General features: G+C 41.6%; 1 protein-coding gene across 2 annotated transcripts; it reads left to right on the forward strand.

The window, feature by feature from the left end:
• Nucleotides 1–1500: 1500 nt before the first annotated feature.
• LOC121187712 (A disintegrin and metalloproteinase with thrombospondin motifs 15) lies at nt 1501–17908 on the forward strand. Of its 2 annotated transcripts, XM_041047094.1 has the most exons (8): nt 1501–2741; nt 4906–5038; nt 6315–6482; nt 9170–9453; nt 9565–9742; nt 10752–10927; nt 11936–12111; nt 14476–17908. In XM_041047094.1, the coding sequence occupies exons 1-8, from the start codon at nt 1770–1772 to the stop codon at nt 15251–15253; spliced, it is 2865 nt and encodes a 954-aa protein (XP_040903028.1). In that variant the 5' UTR covers nt 1501–1769; the 3' UTR covers nt 15254–17908. The 2 variants fall into 2 exon arrangements, with proteins under 2 accessions (XP_040903028.1, XP_040903030.1); XM_041047096.1 differs by lacking the exons at nt 9170–9453; nt 9565–9742.
• Nucleotides 17909–20074: the final 2166 nt, after the last annotated feature.

Consider the following 20074-nt stretch of genomic DNA (forward strand, 5'->3'; position numbering starts at 1 on the left):
GCACCACTCACCAGCACCGCTGCAGTCTGGACATATCGGTGGTATTTATACTTTCTGCTCTTCCTAGGACATGAGGGGGTTTATTTTTGATATCCTGGAAATTCTCCTCCCACTCGCACTTCAGGAGAAACTCGCGGATAAAACGGATCCAATGAGAATAGGTCGACACTCCCCCCTTCCGAAATAGCCTGACAACCGCGTTCCTATTATTAACCCAGCGGGCTATATGGCAGCGGCAGGACATCAATACTATGCATAGCTGGAAGTCCGCTACTCGACTTATTTCGGAGTGGTGTGTGAGTGGCAGCCCCCCACCCGCACCCCACCCACACGCATACACACACGGGGCGATCAGCTTTATCCCCGCACAAAAGACCACCGCTTGACAGAGAAAGGCACTGTGTGCGCCTCAACAATGAGAAATGTATAATCGCTTTAGTAGAGCTATAAGAAGAATATTATCCTTTAAATGTGTTTATGTGTTCTGTGGAGAAACCTGTTCATCAGGAACAGATCTGTTTCACCCCCATATGTTTTTTTTCCCAAAGAACAGTTTTTAATCATTTGAAGTGTGTTTATTAAAACCGTATGACTCAAATAAAGTTCTGTTTGTTATTCAACGTGTTAAGTTAGAACAAAGAACCCAGTGTGTCGGATTTGAAATTTCGTACTTCAGGTTTATATTCATCAATATTCTTTTCCAGCACAATAAAGGCTGAGTATACAAGCATTTTATTCATGGTGCTATAGAGGGTTCCTCTAAAAAGGCTTCTGCTGTATTACAAGACTGAACACATGTTCTGCCAGGCACAATATGAATGACTTTATTAAGACTGGGAGCCAGAAGAACGCCAGTACTTCGAACAATAAAAAAAGATCCTAAAGCCGCAGTTTAAGACTGTAACCGACAGATGGCGCCAGAGCATAACAAAGTAGTTCAAGCGCACAGATGCGCTGATGCTCCGGAAGATTTCAGGCGCAAACAGGTGTCGCTCTCTGCCCGGATTTAAGTTTGCATTTCTCTTTTATCTTTGACTTTTGTATTAGGATATGCAGAGAAAATCTACACCTACCTTTGCAGATCAGTGTTTACGCGTTTGATGATGATGATGTTTGGTGCTGTTGGTGAAGTTTGGTGTTGTTTTAGGAAACATTTTATGAAAAAGGGAAAGAAGAACAAGAAATATCTTCTAAAAGGATATGACATTAGATTTTTAGTAAGTGTGTTACTTCATTAAGTTTGCAGTTTACAGGTTATGGTGCAGGTACATTCGTTTGACATGTTCAAAATGTGAAAACTTCCAAATTTCCAAATTAAACCGGTGCTCGTGTGTTTCCTTTTGTTCCTTGTGTGTTTGCTCCTTGTCTTTCCTCCTCGCTGTGAGTCTGGGCTGTGGGAGGGGAATGATGCTCCAGTTCCTGTCACTCATGCTGTACAGCAACAATAATATTTGGAGAGTTACAAGTGGCTGCGGTCTGCAGCACAAACCGGGACGCATGACCAACGAGCTCTCTCTTGCGCACGCAATCCGATTTCAGTTGACTGTGATCAGCGGTGTTTATGCGCGACTTTAAAGCACAGCGGCGCAGAGAAGTTGGTGGCCTAAGTGGAAACAGTGCAAGATGGGAAAGAAGCTGGACGGCAGTGCGGGTGCTTAGTTTTCTAAAGACGCACAAGCGGCGCTGCCTGCCATTGCGCACAACTTCTTACTGCATGCAAAGGCACCGCAGCCGAATTACAGTGTGGACTTTACTGAGCGGTAGCAGAGATGGCTACACTCATTCATTCTTTGATTATTTGTGCAAAATTCATTTTTTATTTGAAACTAACATATTGCATGGAGGTAGATTTCTTCATACCTGTTCGTGTGGATCACCAAGAGGATGAAAAGCATCTGCACCGGCATGCGGAGCAGATGAATGAAAGACAGATTGTTTTTCGACTAAGTGCATTCAAACAGGAATTCTACCTCCACCTCAAGCCGGATTCTAGTTTCTTTGCACCGGGCATCTTGAACCCTGAGACTGGCTCCTTAGCATCCAACGCCTCTGTAGCGACGGACCTCAGGGAATGCTTCTACTCCGGTGATGTCAACGCAGATCCGGACTCCTTTGCCGCGCTCAGCCTGTGTAAAGGTCTCCACGGGGGGTTCGCCTATAACGGCATGGAGTATTTCATCAGCCAGGGTAAAACTGAGGACGCAGCACCCGCGTCTGGATATAGAAACTCTTTCGACAGGACACATGTCATCCGCCGCAGGAGACGCGCTGCGCACTCAGGCGGCAACTTCACCAGCAGGTGTGGAGTTACACCTGATACCAGCGTCACCATTTCCCTGGAGAAATACAAGTATATGAGTGAACTGGATAATGATGGCTTAACTGAAACCGTGTTGAAAACTCTTGGGAGGTCCAAAAGGTTTGCCTCCATCCCCAGGTTTGTGGAGGTGCTGGTGGTGGCAGATGAGTCTATGGCTAAATTTCACGGGGATGACCTGAAGCATTACCTCCTGACCCTGATGTCAGTAGCAGCCAGGCTTTACAAACACCCCAGCATTTTCAACTCTATAAACATAGTGGTGGTGGGCTTCATGGTGATAAATGAAGCTGACAAGGGACCTAAGGTTTCCAGTAATGCAGCCCTGACTCTGCGCAACTTCTGCTCCTGGCAGAAGAAGTTGAATAAACACAGCGACAAGCACCCAGAGTACTGGGACACTGCCATACTGTTCACCAAACAGGTAAGCAGGGGACGAGTGAACTCTGTTAAAACCCAGCACTATAATGTATTACATTGGTGGTGCAAGGAATAGAAAAGACATGCTGCACTCACACATGTACATGGACAGATTATGAGACAAAGGGCCCACGAACCCTTTTGTGTCTCTTTGTAATAATTTTGCGTCTCTCTGTAGACCTTTTGTGTCTCTTTGTAGTCATCTGATTGAATTTCCAACAAGAAATATTAAATGGCACTTCATACAGAGGCTCTGGCTCAGGGGCCCCCTGACCCTATGTGCCGCTAGACCTGTGCCTTGTATAGCTGTTCAGTCATCCATCCATAAATAAGTGTGTTGGTGCAGTCTGTTATCTGCACAGCTGTGTGATGCCCTTCATTTAGTTATGTTTTAGCTGCTTCAGTGAGTCACTGGAAAAGATCAACTGAGCCAGTACTTTCCATGAAAGACCTCGCCTCTGTGTGCTTCTACGGAATAAGAACTGAGTCACTATCTGCCTAAATAAGGTACCTTCATAAAGATCAGAGCATGTATATATAAAACCCAGTGAGAATCCAAATTACTCATTCAAGCTGATGTAAATTGACACTATATAAAGCATTCAGCGAAGTCAGAACTGTCAGATAATCCCATGTGGCCACCACAGCTGTGACCACTGACTAGTAAATCCTTCTCCATAGTCACTGGCTTCTTTCTGTTTTTCCCTGTCTGATGTCTGGTTGGTCCTGCCTGCTTTCAATTAGGTCCAATTTGGCTCAGGCTGGCCATCTGATGCACTACGTCTCTCCTTCACTGCAGAGCAACATACAAACATGCTTCAGGGTCAAAAAGAGTGAACAATCATCTCAGTACTGGGAAAGATCCTTTATTTACACTAAGGGCACTTATATATAGGAAAGTCCAGGTCCAGTGATGTTGTCCTTGTAGGGCACAATGAGCACAGCTGCTGCGTTGGAAAAAATCTTGTAATAGGTAATGGAGAGCAAGTGGTGTGGAATACACATAGCTGGCAGAAAGTGCTTCTGGCATCTTTGGGCCTCACTGTAACACTGGGTTAACAAGTTCATTGTCCACTGTGAATTCATATTTACTTTGAACCCAACAAAAGCACAGGGAAGTCACTTTGACATAACATAGTAACATAATCCCCGACCAGAAAGACCAAAACAGGAATAAAGTGTTAGATACAGGAAAACCTCTCCAGTAATCCTTGGAACAGAACAAAGCAACAGTCTTCCCAAAAACCAATGAATCATGGCCAATATTCCAATAATAATGACATGTTTGAGTGGGAAAAGGCTTGTAACCCTTCCTGCAATGTTGAGTGACAAGACTAAGTGTCTACAGCCATTGCTAACAGCTTGTGAGGCTGTGTGTACGGTTATGCTTTGAGCTGAATGCTAACATCAGCATACTGACACGCTCACAAAAAACAAAGCCAACATGCTGATGTTACAATGGCATAGCAGTTATAATGTTTATCATGTTCACCATATTAATTTAGCATAGGAACACGCTAACATTTGCTAATTAAAACACAAAGTACAGTTGAAGCTGATGGGAATGTTTTGCAGGTCTTTGGTCATAAATCAAAGTAATGGACAAACTGAAATTTCAACTTGATTATGGTGCTAAATGAAGACAGTTCACTCAAAACCACGCCTCATAGTGGCCCTTAAGGCACTCCATCCAACAGTTGTTGAGAAACTTGCAAACTTTTTTTTTAGAGGGAGACCTAGTTTTGAACTTAGATATAGATAATTAGAAAAAATGGAAATACCTCAAGGACGAAAGAGGAAATAGCAAGAATTCATTTTTATCTCGTAAAAGAGACTGTAGTGGAATTGACATGGTTTTACTTTACCCTGAGCCTTGTGCTGCAGGTGGGATTCATCTAGTTCTTCCAAACTATCTTCTTACCCAAACACCAAGGGGAAATCTGTAATGGGCTATCTCCCCTGACCCTCTGCCTCAATATATTTTGAGAACAGAGCAGCAATAAGCAAACCAGAGTCCCATGTGCTTTGTATTAGTGCCCTCTATGGTCTGTACCTCTCAGCTCAAACACATTTGGAACATGACTTGAATACGACCTAATTTTTCAAGCTTCATGTAAGAACAACATAAAAGACTTTCGCAATTAACACTTAAGTCTCTGTGTCACCAGGATCTTTGTGGGGCCACAACCTGTGACACACTGGGGATGGCTGACGTTGGGACCATGTGTGACCCGAAGAGGAGCTGCTCTGTCATCGAGGATGATGGCTTGCCCTCCGCCTTCACAACTGCCCACGAACTTGGTTAGAAAGTTGGCCCAATGGTGGTAGCATTTGAGTAAAGTGAGGTTGATTGGCAAGAACTGAACACTCATACTGTGCATTTTAGATTTATGCTAATACACATTTGAACTGTAGCAGGCCTCAGAGTGAGATGTGCTTTGGGCAACAGCTGCATATAACCTTAACTTAAAGTGTCAAAGGAATTCTGCAGTCCAGTTTGACAGATGTATGCACATATAATCAGTGTGCAAACTGGCCTGCCTGGAGGGCTTTGCAACTTTTGTGATGATCTATGTGGTTGTGGTTCTCAGTCCTGATCCCAGAGCACTGCACAGATTTAATTGCATTCACCTGATGTTAATTTGTAAATCAGTCCCTACTAATGAGGTGGGTAGAATCAAACCTAGCAAGATCTGTGGATCTTACAGCCCGGGGTTCTGTGCATGTTCAACATTACAGCTGCACAATGTAACTCTGCACGCTGGCAGCTGCAAATTGCAAGTGTGAGATAACTATTTCACATGATTACATAAACTAACAAATGGACACTTGTTGGACACAGTTCAGTCTATGTTGTTTCTTTTTACTTAACCTGTACCAAAAGAGAAATGCAAAATTATGTTTTCATGCAGTTTAATGAATAGAATTAAACTGCCTGTAGTTTTACTCTCTCCTAATGCTAAGGCTAACCCTAGTAGTACAAGTGACAGGCTCTTTCACATTATCAATAATCAGTGGTTGAGCAAGTTGTAAGAGAAGCAGGACTCTTGCCTGAAACCAGATGCACAAGTAACTCCTGAGGTCCCAAGTGAGGCATTGATTTACACTAACCACATATATGTTAAATAATTACACAATTTCCCCTCAGAAAGATCCTCTCTCATGATTGAGCATGCTGAAACCACAGTACACTTTTTTTTTTTTCTTTTGGAAAGTACTTCATGTTCGTATTTAGGGAATGAAACAATTTCCCTGGGAACTAAATTCCCCCTGTCAGGCCAGCTTTAGAACATGGACGTTTGCCATCCTGTATATTCCCATGCAGCAATGCATTCCTGTCTGCTATGATATCGGCTTCAAATCAGTCCAAGTTGAGCTCATTTTGCCTGATACATATTTATAAAAGCCTCACTCTATGTTAGCAGATTCATATTTCAGTGTCATCACCACAGAAACTTTACTGCATCTACCCGGTGACATTGTGTTTTAAATCATGGTACGACTGTAAATAGAAGCACTTGACTCTAACAAAGACGTGACCTTCTGTCTCTGTTCCCACCCCACCCTCTCCCCTCAGGCCATGTCTTCAACATGCCCCATGACAATGTGAAGGCATGTGAGGAGATATTTGGAAAACTAAAGGACAACCACATGATGTCTCCCACACTGATTCAGATTGACAGGAGCCGACCCTGGTCTGTGTGCAGTGCAGCCATCATTACTGAGTTCCTGGACAGAGGTCATGGTTAGTAAACACTTCCTGTATATGTCTCTAGACTCAGATGGACCACTAATTCTGTCCAGGCTTCATGCTGTCACCTGGTAGTAATCTAACCCACAAAAAACAGACCTTGGCACAGGCACACTGAGCATTTCAGTTGTACAGCTGAAGGCCAAATATATTTCTGTTCTATTTTCCTTGTTTTTTAATTAATGTGTCTCTTTGAGTAAATGAAGCACAGCGTTTGTTCAGGCAGAGCACTAAGGTCACACTTAAATTGTCTGACTGGCTCCAGTCGTTGGCAGTATGCTTTACAGTGACTGGCTCACTCACAGCTGTGTATCTACTAACATCCAATCATATTCATTCAGGTGTACATCACAGAAATGATAACCTGACACTTCCTCACTGTTACTTTGATGATCACAGTCGCACAGCTGACCTGACAGCACCGGTGCTTCTCATTAGGGACAGCTAGACAGAATCCACATTGCTGCTTGGATTAACTGAGAGTTTACTCAAACAGGAGAACCTTCCCCACCAAATCTAACCGCATAACCTCTTGCTATAGATGGTCACCTCCTTGACCCAAGTGTCTCTGACTAACTCAGCTCTGCAGTTTTAATGTCTCGGTTTTCTGTTTTGGTTCAGTCTCACTGAAATGACTGAGCCACAGCAGTCAGGTGTTTTTGCTGATGAAGCTCTGATTAACCCACTGCACCCGTCCTGCCCAGCACCAAACAGGGGAGTTTACAGCCGGCTGCTGACATAGTGGAGCATTGTGCAGCTAAAGAGCCAGATTTTTCCAGGGGGGGTTGATGAAGATCAAAACAGACAGAGAAAATGGGACTTTAATTCAACAGCTGACCATAAACACAATTTCAAATTAAAACTATTACTATTCTGTGACTGCTGTATGTATACACAGTAACGCGTTAGCCACATCAAGACCACTACATGTGACTTTTAACAGTTTGTCTGTTGAAAGTCTGTGTGTATTTTCCATATTTTTGATGTTGTTGCCTGCAGACATCCAGCATCTACATCAGTGGATTGGAGTAGAAAAACATTTGTTATCTTAAGGAGTTAATGTCAAGAAGAGGAGTTAGAAAAGATACATGCCAGATTCTCATGAGCCTGGATTGATCGTAAAGCATCAACAAGAAACGCAGAAATGTAAAAAAAAAAAACAAAAAAAAACACTTTATGGCAGAATTACACTTGAAAATGAAGTTTAACATTTCACATGGAAGAAAGTGAACAAGTCTTTTTCCTTGAGATGTAATTTCTGATGCTGATGATATACAGTATCCACTTCCAGTATCAACATATAATATAACATTCATAAGTGCATTAATATATCATTGGGTTTTTTTCTCCTCAGTAGCTCCTTTATGCCAAGGATTTTTTCTGCCTGAGTGTAAACTCCCGTAAGTGACTGCAAGTGGATTCTGTGTAATGGACAGAATTAAACACACCAATTTATTACCTCCACTCGACCAGCCCTCTTACTGTAACAAGCAACACTACTGTCTTTTCTACAAGAGTAATTTATGTAATCTAAACATTATCAGATGCCTGCACTCTCTCATGTAGAGCTTCCTCTGTCTTTGTACAGACTGGAGACAAAGTTATTCAACATACAGTACCAACAGCTTTAAACTCATTCATGCATTATTTATATATATTTAGAACATCTGTCCTTTATCATGTTGTGCAGTCATTGAATGGGAGTGTGTATTTGCTCCAGTAGGCTTTTGGAATATTCCTTTTAATGCTATAATCCATAGATTTTAAATCATACAGACTTGTAAAACCTGCAGTTACAAACTTCCCTTCATAAAATGCATAATGTGGCAAATCAGCAAACAAAACTAATTGGATTAATGGGAAAGGTCAGAGCTAAAGTCTCTGATCAAAGAGAAAGACAGGCCAAGGAAAAATAATACATTGAAGCCAGTCATTATAGTTAAGTTGGCAAATGAAAGACGCACAATCGACTTATTAAATTAACTGAAAAAGCTAAAGGGAACCTGTAAGCCTAAAAAGAATATGAAATGTTCCACTTATATGTTGATGTGACCCTTAAATATAAAGCAGCACAAATTATGTCAAAATATATTGTGGACTGTGTTACAGTAGAAAACAAAGTTCAGAAAGAAAATAATCAGAAAATATAAAAATATGATCAGAATTTGTTTGTATAGAGCACCAGGAACATGTATATACTGATATACTGAAGGATCAGTATCAGAGGGTGATTAACAGGAAGGTTGTTTTTGTATGTGGTGATTTCAACTTACTAAGTCCACGTGGCCATAAAGGGACAGACTTCAGTAACACAATGTATAGTATAATTTTATATCCAAAGCTTATCGAACCAAGTAGAATAACAACATGTAGTGCAACTTGATAATTTATTATTATTAGATCTAGCAGAGCTTTTGCACAACTGAAAACAGCTGCCTGCTGCTGGAAATAGGTTTGATGAGAGCGCTGAGAATCAAAACAGTAAAGTTTTCAGTGTTTAAAAAGGCTGATCAGCAGAAACCAAAGGCCACAAAAAAACAATGGTCATGGTGGCTTCAAAGGAAAGGATCTTTGAATGCTTCCACACTTTCGGTCATTAAGTCAGTTCGATTTTAATATCCATATGAGGGAATACAGCTGCAGTCTGATTGATTGCAGTGCTGTTGGTTTGTTTTCTGTAGGAGACTGTCTGCTGGACCAGCCTCAGAGGCAGCTGTCTCTTCCAGACAATCTGCCTGGCTCCAGCTACAGCCTGCACCGTCAGTGTGAGCTAGCCTTTGGTCCAGGTTCCAAACCCTGCCCATACATGCAGCCCTGCTCCAAACTTTGGTGTACCGGGAAGGCCCGCGGACAGCTGGTCTGTCAGACCCGCCACTTTCCCTGGGCGGACGGCACCAGCTGTGGCAACGGCAAGGTCTGCTACCGAGGAGCCTGCACTGATAAGAACACCACCATGCACATCAAGGTGAGCGCTCACCAACAGTCCTTCATGGTCATTTTTATGGTCACAACTGATGTACCATTATGCTTTTCTTTTTTTCTTCTTCTATTTTTCTTTCTTTTTTTTTTTTGGCAGGTGGATGGCCGGTGGGGGAAGTGGGGTGCATTTGGAGACTGCTCCCGAAGTTGTGATGGAGGAGTTCAGCTGGCCAAGAGAGAATGTGACAACCCTGTCCCTGAGAATGGAGGCAAATACTGCTACGGCCTTCGCATCAAATATCGCTCCTGTAACCTCAACCCTTGTCCGGAAACAGGTACGCTAGTCTCTGTTTGAGTATGTTCTCACAGGAAGACACACAAATTCACGAAACCTCTACATTTTTTGAATGCATGAGGTTTCACAAAAATCAGGCGTATCTTCTCACAAAGTAATGATTTCACACCATTTCCTATAATCACTAAGCCAGGGTGAGATCTTACCTGAGGTCCTGTGGCTCCTCATACTTCTCCTGCTGTCTGTGCTCTGCTACCTGCATGATCCTATTAAATGAAACATGACATTGGGAAAAAAACTGCTTGTGTAGCATTATCTCCAGCATTGCATGTGTTCATGTTCCCACCAAGCCAGTAATCATCTGCTATATTTATCATCAAACCACCTGCTATCAGTAAATTAATTAAATTACACATTCATTATTAACACTTCAATTATTTACATGAAAATTGCTTATTTACTCTTCACTAATTAATAGCAATGTTGTATAAGCCAGTTTACATATTTATAACAGTCTTACTGTTTTCATGACATGAGCAGAGTTAATTATGCCTCTGTGGTTCATACAACCACAATTAACAACATCTCTATACCAATTCCACAGCTGCTCTGCTGCACTGCTATATAGTATGTTTTAGTACTACTACATAATATATACTATATACATGTGAAAATAAAATATATGGAAAAGCTCTTTGGTTTCTATATTTTATTATTAAGGCTAATTAAGACACAGTGAAAACAGAATTTCTATTCTTACATCCAGGGAAACAAATTACAACTAATGGATTAGTTGTAATCCATTGTGTTTATCTGCTTTAATGTAAGCTGCAGTTGTTGGCATGTCCTATGATGGCAAAATGAAGTCACTAGAAAGAAATGAGAAGTGTTATTATTGTAAAACACATATGTGCTATATACAGGTAACAAAAAGCCTTATTGGCGTAGCAGTACTAACTAAGGGGGCGTCATGGTTTAGTGAATGGTTGCATAGTTAACAGTGCTGGAGTACTTGCCAATCTACTCTAAGGTTGTTTTTACATCTCCAGGTAAGAGTTTCCGTGAGGAGCAGTGTGAAGCATTCAATGGCTTGAACCTGAACACCAACAGGCTGGGTTCCTCTGTAGTTTGGGTTCCCAAATATTCAGGCATCTCTCCCAAGGACAAATGCAAACTCATCTGCCGTGCTAACGGGACTGGGTACTTCTATGTCCTCGCTCCGAAGGTATGTGTCCAACTTACGATGTTCACTGAAGCATTCCTTATTATCAAACATACCATCAGATTGTATCTGTTTGAATCACTGTTCACTTTTTCGAATCACTGAAAGAAGTGGAACTAGTTCAAGAACATAGAAGTTTATTACACAACCTTATGGACATGATGTGTTAATAAAGTAGACGACAGAATGAGTTCTGAAAAGTTCTATTCAAACAGCCTATTCACTGCATTCACATTGCCACTAAATCATATGTGCCCCAGGATGATTTGAGCCTGATCATTTCTAGCTGTATTGCAAATGTGGATGTGGCCTTTATACAGCACACAGAGCAGCTCTGTCAGCTTTCATTATGCTGCTCTGAATAAAAATGTCCTGTCACACTTACATCTGCCTGAAAACATGAGACGTGTCATTGGGAAATTCTCTTAATATTCTGAGCTGTTATTGTACGTGCTAATGAAATCTGAGCTCCTCGTGGGAGGTGTAGTTAAAGCATTTATGGGCAGCTCTGTGTTCACAGAGGTTTCCAGGTTTGCTGTTTACAGTAACTGTTTGCCTATTATGATTTGGCCCTTTTCCACAATGCAAGAAGTAACAGCGAGTTCCATCAACAGCATAGCAGCGAGTGTTAGGGGCAGAGGAGAGGGGCGGCTGCTGCAGGATGGATGGAGTGGGGAGAAAGGGAAACATGCAGGGACAGTATCACTTCACAGCTGTGGCTAGTCAGCTACTATTTATGCAACCAGCATGACAACAAGCTTGTAGCAGTAACACAAGCCCACATCTCGTTTATACTAAAGGACACTGTACACTCCCTCTGGTGATAGTTCTGTCTTTTTATTTAGGTTTGCATAGTCAAAATGTAGATACCGGCAGACCACATTTGCAGTAACAGTGTGTCTGCCTTGCTCTTTCTTCCTTCTCTTTCTTTCTTACTGTTGCTCCTACTTACATGTTGCCCAGTGACATCAGCCCAGAATGATGTAATTTCTAAAACGTCAAACCCTGCAGGTTGTGGACGGGACGCCCTGCTCTCCTGACACCTCAGCCGTATGTGTTCAGGGAAAATGCATCAAGGCAGGCTGCGATGGCAAGCTGGACTCTAACAAGAAGTTTGACAAGTGTGGTGTGTGTGGTGGGGACAACCAGGGCTGCAAGAAGGTCTCAGGAATGTTCACCAAACCTGTGTAAGTAGTATGCCAGCACACTCTGCACCATTCTTTAGTGTTACATCTGGTCAAGGTGAACAACTATGTTTAATTATTAGGTATATCATTTTTTTTTTTTTTTTTGGGTGAAGTACCAAAGTAATAGCAGCTATAGTTGACCTACAAAAGGGAGGTTTAGAGTTTAGACAGTAGAGGACAGTAGACTTTGTTTTAAACTGGATTTATGGTAAATGCAACAGTGGGCATAGTGGATCTTTTTACATAGTATGTTTGATGATCTTTGCAAACCTGGCTCTTAATCACCTCCATCAGACTTTGTACTTTGGCTCCAGTGGTGCAATTCAGTCTAGTGCATTAACGTAGACAATGCGGCTGAGTGCTGAGTGCTTCATTCTGTACAGAACCAATTTCATTATCATGGGGATGACTAAGGTTTTAAGACAGCGAGCAGCTATCAAAGGCCTTTCGACCAAGAGACGGGGCCAGAGAGGAGGTGTGCTGCAACACGTAAAGAACCTACAGCAAAGAAATGATCAATTAACGACGCTTTTAAATCTGTGGCTGGACCACCGCTGAGATCTTTGGATCATAACTCTGTGCACCTCTTCTCCATATATAGACCTTTGCTTAAGAGGGTGAAGGTGCTATAAAGACCTTTCCAGAAATGGAACAACAACAGCACAGTGGCCTTGCAAGACTGCTTTGAGTGCACTGACTTTCAGGACTTTATGGGGTTTTTTGTGAATCTATGGACAGTATTGATGAACTAACTAAAGTGGTTTGTGACTGTGCTTCTGTTGGCTTAGACTTTGTAATCCCTGCTAAGGATGTTACAATATTTCCGAAGCTCAGACATGTTACAGATGAGTTAAAAGCAATGTTTCAATGTTAATTTTAATAACGTAAAGGAAAGGACAAGATCTTCTCAGTCAACTTACACTGATACACACAGAGTGGAAGGAGGCTGTTCCAGCAGGTAGATAGCAGGAAAGGTCCAGGCCCAGATAGCATTAGTGGCAGCTCTGATCAGTTGTACAGCAAGTTTCAGTTAGCTTCTTTATATTAAGTTATGAAAACACAGTTGTTCCAGTGCCTAAGATCAGCACACCTAAAGTATTTATTTTTCCCTTAGTGATGAAATGCTTGGAAAAATCAATTAGGATAGAAGTACTGCAGCAAACAGGATTATTTTTAGAGCCCTTACAGTTTGCATACAGGGCTGGTAAAGGGCTGAGGGACACTTCTCACTTTACTAAATCTTTTGTTCAAAGATCTTTTATTCATTATTTTTTCATGAGCTTTTTAGTGGACAGACTTGTGTCACTTTTTAATCCTGATTTATATTTAACTGGCTGGATATTTTAACTAGTGTGACACAAGATATTTAAGGAAATTCCTCCACTGGTTCTCCACAGGGTTGCTGTTTGTCCCCTCTTCTTTATATTTTGTACACTAATGACCGTCAGTTCAGAGTCATCAGTTTGCTGATGATACAGTGATTGTTAGTGTCTTACAGGAGCAAGAACAGGGTCAAGATGCTAACATTCTTAATGTTACCAAAACAAAGGACATGATTGTTGATTTCAGGACATTAGTTCAGACAGTTACAAACATTTTGGGACACGTATTTACAACAGATTCACTTTTGAATCACATACTGATTTGATTTTAGTTTATTTATTTTCTTTTTTCTTGGTGACATGGTGACTCTTCCACTGCAGTTTCCCTGAATCTGTTTTATCTTTTTGAATTGTAGTGTGATATGGAAAGCACAGCCTGTCCAGTAAAAGACTCTTGTCTTGTCAAAGCCAGTGCTTTTTTCCACCTATAACAAGCATGTTCTTAGGAAGGCTGAAGCTAGTCTGGTTCATCCAGATCACCCTTTGTTCAGGAAGTTGCAAGGACTAAAAGGGCAAAATCTTCCTTCGTGTTGGTGGCTGTAGGCCTGTTAAAGTTGTCACAGTTTTTTCTAACTGGACTGGACATGTTTCAGACCTTTTATGGTCTGTGGTGTTTGGTTTATAGGGAAATTTCCCCTCTGTTCTCCTCAAGGAAGGCATGCTTGTGTGTGCTTCAGTATTGTTACTCTTTTGTTCTTTATTGTTGTTTTTATTTTGATTTAATTCACCTGGCTGCAAACCAGATTTCCCCCTCTGGGGCAATAAAGATTGATTAGTTGATGTGAACCATGCCTTGTCAAAAAGAGATCTCTGAAGAATTACTATCAAGAGTTATTGATTTGTACAAAGCTGGTAAGGGTTACAAAGCCATCAGTAATTTCACCTTTGTCGTGTTTGCCACCAAACCATCCTGGACCATGTGGGAAATTGTCTACATTATTGCACAAATGAATATATTTATGTCTCCACTCTCCCTCTCCAGTCATGGCTACAACTTTGTGGTGATGCTTCCAGCTGGAGCCTCCAACATTGACATCCGTCAGCGCGGCTATCGAGGAATGGTCAGTGATGAAAACTACCTAGCAGTTAAGAATCAGCAAGGGAAGTACCTCCTGAACGGCAATTACGTGGTGTCAGCTGTGGAGCGCGACCTGCTCGTGAAGGGCAGCCTGCTACGTTACAGCGGCACCTCCACATCTGTGGAGATTCTGCAGGCCACCAGACCCCTGCAGGAGCCTCTGACTGTGGAGGTACTCTCGGTGGGGAAGATGACTCCTCCCAGGGTGCGCTACTCTTTCTACATCTCCAAGGAGAGCAAGCAGGAGAAAACCCTGCAGAAAGAGGAGAGAAGCCACAAAACACACAACAGCATCTTAGTGGATAGCAACAAAGTAGAAGTTAAGAAACAGGTGATGGGTAAGAGGCCAGTTAGTCACTGGGTGACAGGAAGTTGGGATTTATGCACAGTGACTTGTGGCAGCGGTCTTCAGAAGAGGCTGGTGCAGTGCCAGAGCTCGGAGGGGCGTCCTGCAGTGGACTGTGACAGTGCTGACAGGCCTGTAGCAGTGAGAGCATGTGGGGATCCATGTCCCATATGGGATGTAGGTGCCTGGTCTCACTGCTCCAAGTCCTGTGGAAGGGGCTTTAAAAGGCGGCCAGTGCGCTGCATGACCGAGAATGGTATGAATCTGCCCAGAGACCACTGCTCTGGGAGGAGGAAGCCTCAGGAACTGGACCTCTGCAACCTAAAGCCATGTTAGAGCAGAACAGACGGAGCACATGGACTTATTTTTAAAAGTCAAACTGATGATTTGACATGAACCTTAGCCCAAATCAGCATGACAATGATTCTATGGCTGTGTTGGGTGGAAATACTCTTCAGTCTGACTATGTCTGCAGGAGCATCTGTTCCAGAAAAGAAAGCCAGAGGAGACAGAGAGGGGCCTCCTCCATTGTTTGAAAAGACAGAGATCTGTTTACATATTAAAAAAAAAAAAGAAGGAAAGCTGTGTTCCCGTAAACTGTCAAACCAGACCATCTGTGGCAGGTTTGACTTTTGGTTAGTCTACCTCTACCAGGAATGATGACACAATGCCTGTGCAAACTGTATACAGGCAGTAAGAGAGGAGAGAGACGCAGAGACAGTGATCACACACATCTGCACACAAACATAATGTCTTGGTAGGATTACATGCATAGGATGAGATTTCACATTAAGGATGGACGAGAGTTTGTGAGACTCACTCTGTGCTGTTATCAGAAGCAGATATCTGTGAACTGACATTTTTCTCTTTTCACTGAGGAACTAATCAATATGTGAAACACAGTACTGTATCTGCCACATTCGAGACCTGATTGGTCTGTGCAGTTCCTACATCTTTGTTTGTGTGTGTATTTGATTGTTTAATTTTTCTTGATTCGGTGCTATTGGCTGTGGTCTGACGTAGAAAAATCAAACTGCCATTCAGAGTCAGTTCATCTTAACAAATAGCTTTACGAGCTTTATCTGCTTCTAAACTGAAAAACAGTCAACATTATATCCTACGCACTTGAAACAGCCTTTATCAATTAGATCAATATCAAAGAATCCCTGAATCTTACTAGCGACCAAAAGTCTATAAATATTTTTTTATAACAGGAAAATTAGTTTAGTCAGAGCTAAGATGTTAGCATTTTCCATGTGGATTTAGGATTTAGGCTGTTTGTATGGTGCAGTCGTAACTCGTCTTTGTCAGCTGTTTGTTCTGTGTTGCCAAAGAGTTATAACCTTCCACAAAGCCTTAGTACTGTGAGAGACACCTCTCTGCATGAGCTGGACAGAAGCATGGCTTGCTCAAAGAACCATCACTGTACATTTCTGTCAACAGAAAATTAATCTACAGCAGCAATGCTGATAATCAATCAATGTAAAAGTAGGATTTTTCATGCAAAAACGTCACTGGTTCCAGCTTCTTACATGTGAAGATTTTGATGCTTTTGTCTCTCTTATGTGGTAGTTAATTGAATAGCTTCAGGTTTTGGACTGTTTGTTGGACAAAACAAACAATTTAAAGATGCCGTGTTGGGATCTGGGAAACTGACATGGGCAGTTTTCACTGTTTTCTAGGCCAAGAAGTATCAAAATATCCATTTCTCAAACCACTGTGTGTATCTATATGTTCAGTAGGCTATAGTCCTAACAGTCAAAAACTATTTATTTTTATAAATAATAATAATAACAATAACAATAACAATAATAATAATGCTTTCAGGAGGTAAAGGAAGATAAGATAATAGACATAGACGTAAATTCATAATTTAAGAAATAGAACATTCCCAAAGACAGAAATTTGCATGCTACAGTAAATGAAAGGAAATGTATTAGTTGCTTAAAAAGTCTACAGTACTGTAAAAATGTTTTATGACAATGTTTCGGAGCAAAGACAGTTTTATCTGATCTGATGCTCCGTAGAAGGTTGTTCCAAGAGACGAGGAAGATGAAACAAAGTTGATCTCTGGGTAAAATCCTTGTTGGTTAGTGGCATTTCCTCAACTTTCACCGGCCTCTGTCCTACTGCTGCATGGCTGCTTCAACACCTGTTGGCCAAGACCAGCAAGACCTCACCAATGACGTCTTGCCGTTAAGGCCAGACCTAACCAATGAGCCAAAACATTATGGGAGGGGGAATGCAGGGGAAACTGGTAAGTGTAAAGACCTGAGCAACTTTGACAAGGGCCAAATCATTATGGCTGGACACCTGGATTGGTGTAGCTCAAACATGGCAAGGTTTGTGGGATCACAACCCTGCTCCCTCACTGTTTTGGCTCAACAGTGAACATTGAGCCAAAACATGCATCAGCCTTTGTTTGGGACCTACTACACAGTTTGCCTGAACCATCAGAAAGTAAGTGGTTAGATCACTTTCCTTAATGATCCACTTACTCTCTTTAGTGACCTGTAAGTGTAAGTGGCAAAAGCCTTAGATTACCCATGACACATGGCAAAATCCTGTCTAAAACACTATCACCAAACACACAGTGGTGTACTTTTCATCCTGGTATTCCTGGTTTTCATTTCATTTCAACTGTTACTGCATTTCCAACACAGATGGAAATATGTGGAGTTCAATAGAAAATGACTCAACAGTCTTAAAATACTTCGTAAAAGTCCATCACAGAAAAATGCTAGATAAGGTGAACTGATGAGCACAGTCCCAACATGACCTTCAACAAAAAAACAAAACTCATTTCAGTCTTAATCTCTGCTCTGCTTTGGTTCAGAGGGACCTGTTTTACCATCTAAAAGATGGTTTTGTGCTTTGTGCAGTCATTTTCTTTCTTTCACATCATGTACAGATAATATTATTTTTATCAGTTGTCTTTTGTACTGTATACTATGTATACATTCATCTAGCAGCATAAAATAAATATGAGATTATAACCATATGCTGAATCGTGACTGATGATCTGTTGCTTCAGGTTTTGATGTATTTATTTAAGACAATGAGGAATATCTGTTGTCTCCTGAACATCTCCCTTTGCTCCTGCAGTATCTGGTTAGTATCTGATCGGATTTCTGCTGTGTCCGCAGTCTTCCATCACATGAGATGAGACAGTCTTGATATCTCAGCTCCTCTCCAACTGAAGCACGGCCGATGAAAACACAGTCATTCATCCACTTTGGTATTCTGCTGATTCAAGCTGTACTGTAATAACACACCCGGCTTGGCCAGCGCCTGCCCAGTAATCCTGACGCATTGTTGGGCACCCTCACCCCAAGGATCTGACCCATGTGAGGGTTTAACGGTACATACTAACATCAGTATGTGTGTTAAATTGGTGGAGTGACTCTTAAACTTTACTGTCCTCAGGTGAAAGTTGATTGGCAGTGAAAAACAGTCCATGTATTTACTGCATTTTGTAAAATGTATTGTTAACCAAACATTCATCGTAATCTGCTGATTTACAGTGAGGTGAACAGATTAGACCTGAAACTCAAGCAGGATGAAAAAGGTGACAGTTCTGAAGCTAAACTGCTGTAGGAGGATTCAAGGCCATTTGCCTGTGAAAAAAGTATTCTGGTGCTATCTTGGCAGCAGCATAACACACTGACCCTGCTGAACAGACTGACAATCTCACTTCAGCAGCATTAAGTTAAAGTGCATAATTTCTTCTTGTAGTTTGGCCTGAACCAGGATTTGGGGTTGGTTTCTCACTACTTTTTCTTCCTCAGCAGCTCTCCGCTGTGTTTCAGAAAGGCTGGCAGTGAAACTGCATCACAAAGCATCGCACACTTCAGCTGGCACACAGCAGGTGAACCATACATACAGAAGAAGCAGTCAAAGGTACATTAGCCAGATGTATAGCTGATGTGAGTCAAAAAAAAAAAAAAAAAGTCAGCAAAGCACAGTTTACCTTTGGTCCTTTCTTAGGAGTTGCTGACAGTAACAAGAGCTCAGAATGTCGTCAGATTCATCATTTAATTAGTAGTTTTAATTTAATTATTTAATTAGGATACAGTGTCTCACGTTCATGCCCTGAAAATGTTTGACTACACCAAATATCTGAATTCAATAAGATGTCAGCTGAAAAGCCTAAACCACTGAGCCTGTAAATCAGATGTTTTGTGCCTTTTTTGTATGAATATAAAAATAATATCTAGTCCAGCCTGTGAGCGCAGTTTGTTGAAAACACAAACACGATTCCCTCGTCATCTAAAGGCTGTCTTTTAAAGCTGCATTAGGCCTCACAATTATCCAAAACACTCACTTAACCACCTGAAACACAAAACAACAGAGAGGAGAATTGAATCTCTGCTAAATGAGATGCTGTAGATTTGCATAAATGAAATTGCATGTGTGGCTCTATCTGAAGAAAGTGAGGTTTTAAATGAAAACACAAACAGCAGTGAGTCATCAGTGTTAGATGTTTTTGTTTTTTCTTCTGGTGTCCCTCTGGTGTCCTCTGAGATAAAGCAGTACAGACAGACTGGGTTAGAAATATGATCCTAACTGCTGGTTGCTGACTAAAAGAACAAACCTCATGTGATGAGTTAAAGGATTTTTTTTTTGTTTCTGCATCTCTGAGGGAGGTTGATGAGATGAAGTTACTGGATGACATCCTGGGTGGATGCTTAAACAAGCAAGAAGGGTGGAGAGGAGGTGGATGGAGATCAGTGAACCTAAGCAGGAAAAAAAACCTGGATGGGTGTTGTGTGGTCTCATATCTACACAAAAAAATATTTGACTTTTCAGTGTCTTCCAAAACAGCCCATATGACTGATCCAAAAACAAGAAAGTTAGTTAAAAGATGAACTACCAGGTTAAGGTCAGGAAAACATTCCAGCCAACCAACTGTTGGTAGAAGATGGGATGCGAAACATTATTTTCCGTGTTGTTGTCGTATACTTTGCTGACCCAAACTCATCTATTCTCACCTGAAAGCATGAAACATTTTTGTGGTGCTATGCTGCAGCATCACACTACCTCCACCCACAGGAAAGTGCATGATGCCACTTACAATGTTGAACAAAAGTGTGCACCACGACATGCTGGTGTTTAACACTGTAGCTGTCAGTCTGGCACCAATCAACACACTCAATC

The sequence above is a fragment of the Toxotes jaculatrix genome, chromosome 9 (genome assembly GCF_017976425.1).
Source record: "Toxotes jaculatrix isolate fToxJac2 chromosome 9, fToxJac2.pri, whole genome shotgun sequence".
In the NCBI taxonomy this organism is placed as follows: Eukaryota; Metazoa; Chordata; class Actinopteri; family Toxotidae; genus Toxotes; species Toxotes jaculatrix.

What these genes read in the sequence shown, in the direction of transcription:
- LOC121187712 (XM_041047094.1), top strand. Translation starts at nt 1,770, where the DNA reads ATGGCTACACTCATTCATTCTTTGATTATTTGTGCAAAATTCATTTTT. An exon ending in CAACCCTTGTCCGGAAACAG is followed by an intron (nt 9,743 to 10,751) that starts GTACGCTAGTCT and finishes TTACATCTCCAG; the next exon opens with GTAAGAGTTTCCGTGAGGAG. An exon ending in GGAATGTTCACCAAACCTGT is followed by an intron (nt 12,112 to 14,475) that starts GTAAGTAGTATG and finishes CTCCCTCTCCAG; the next exon opens with TCATGGCTACAACTTTGTGG.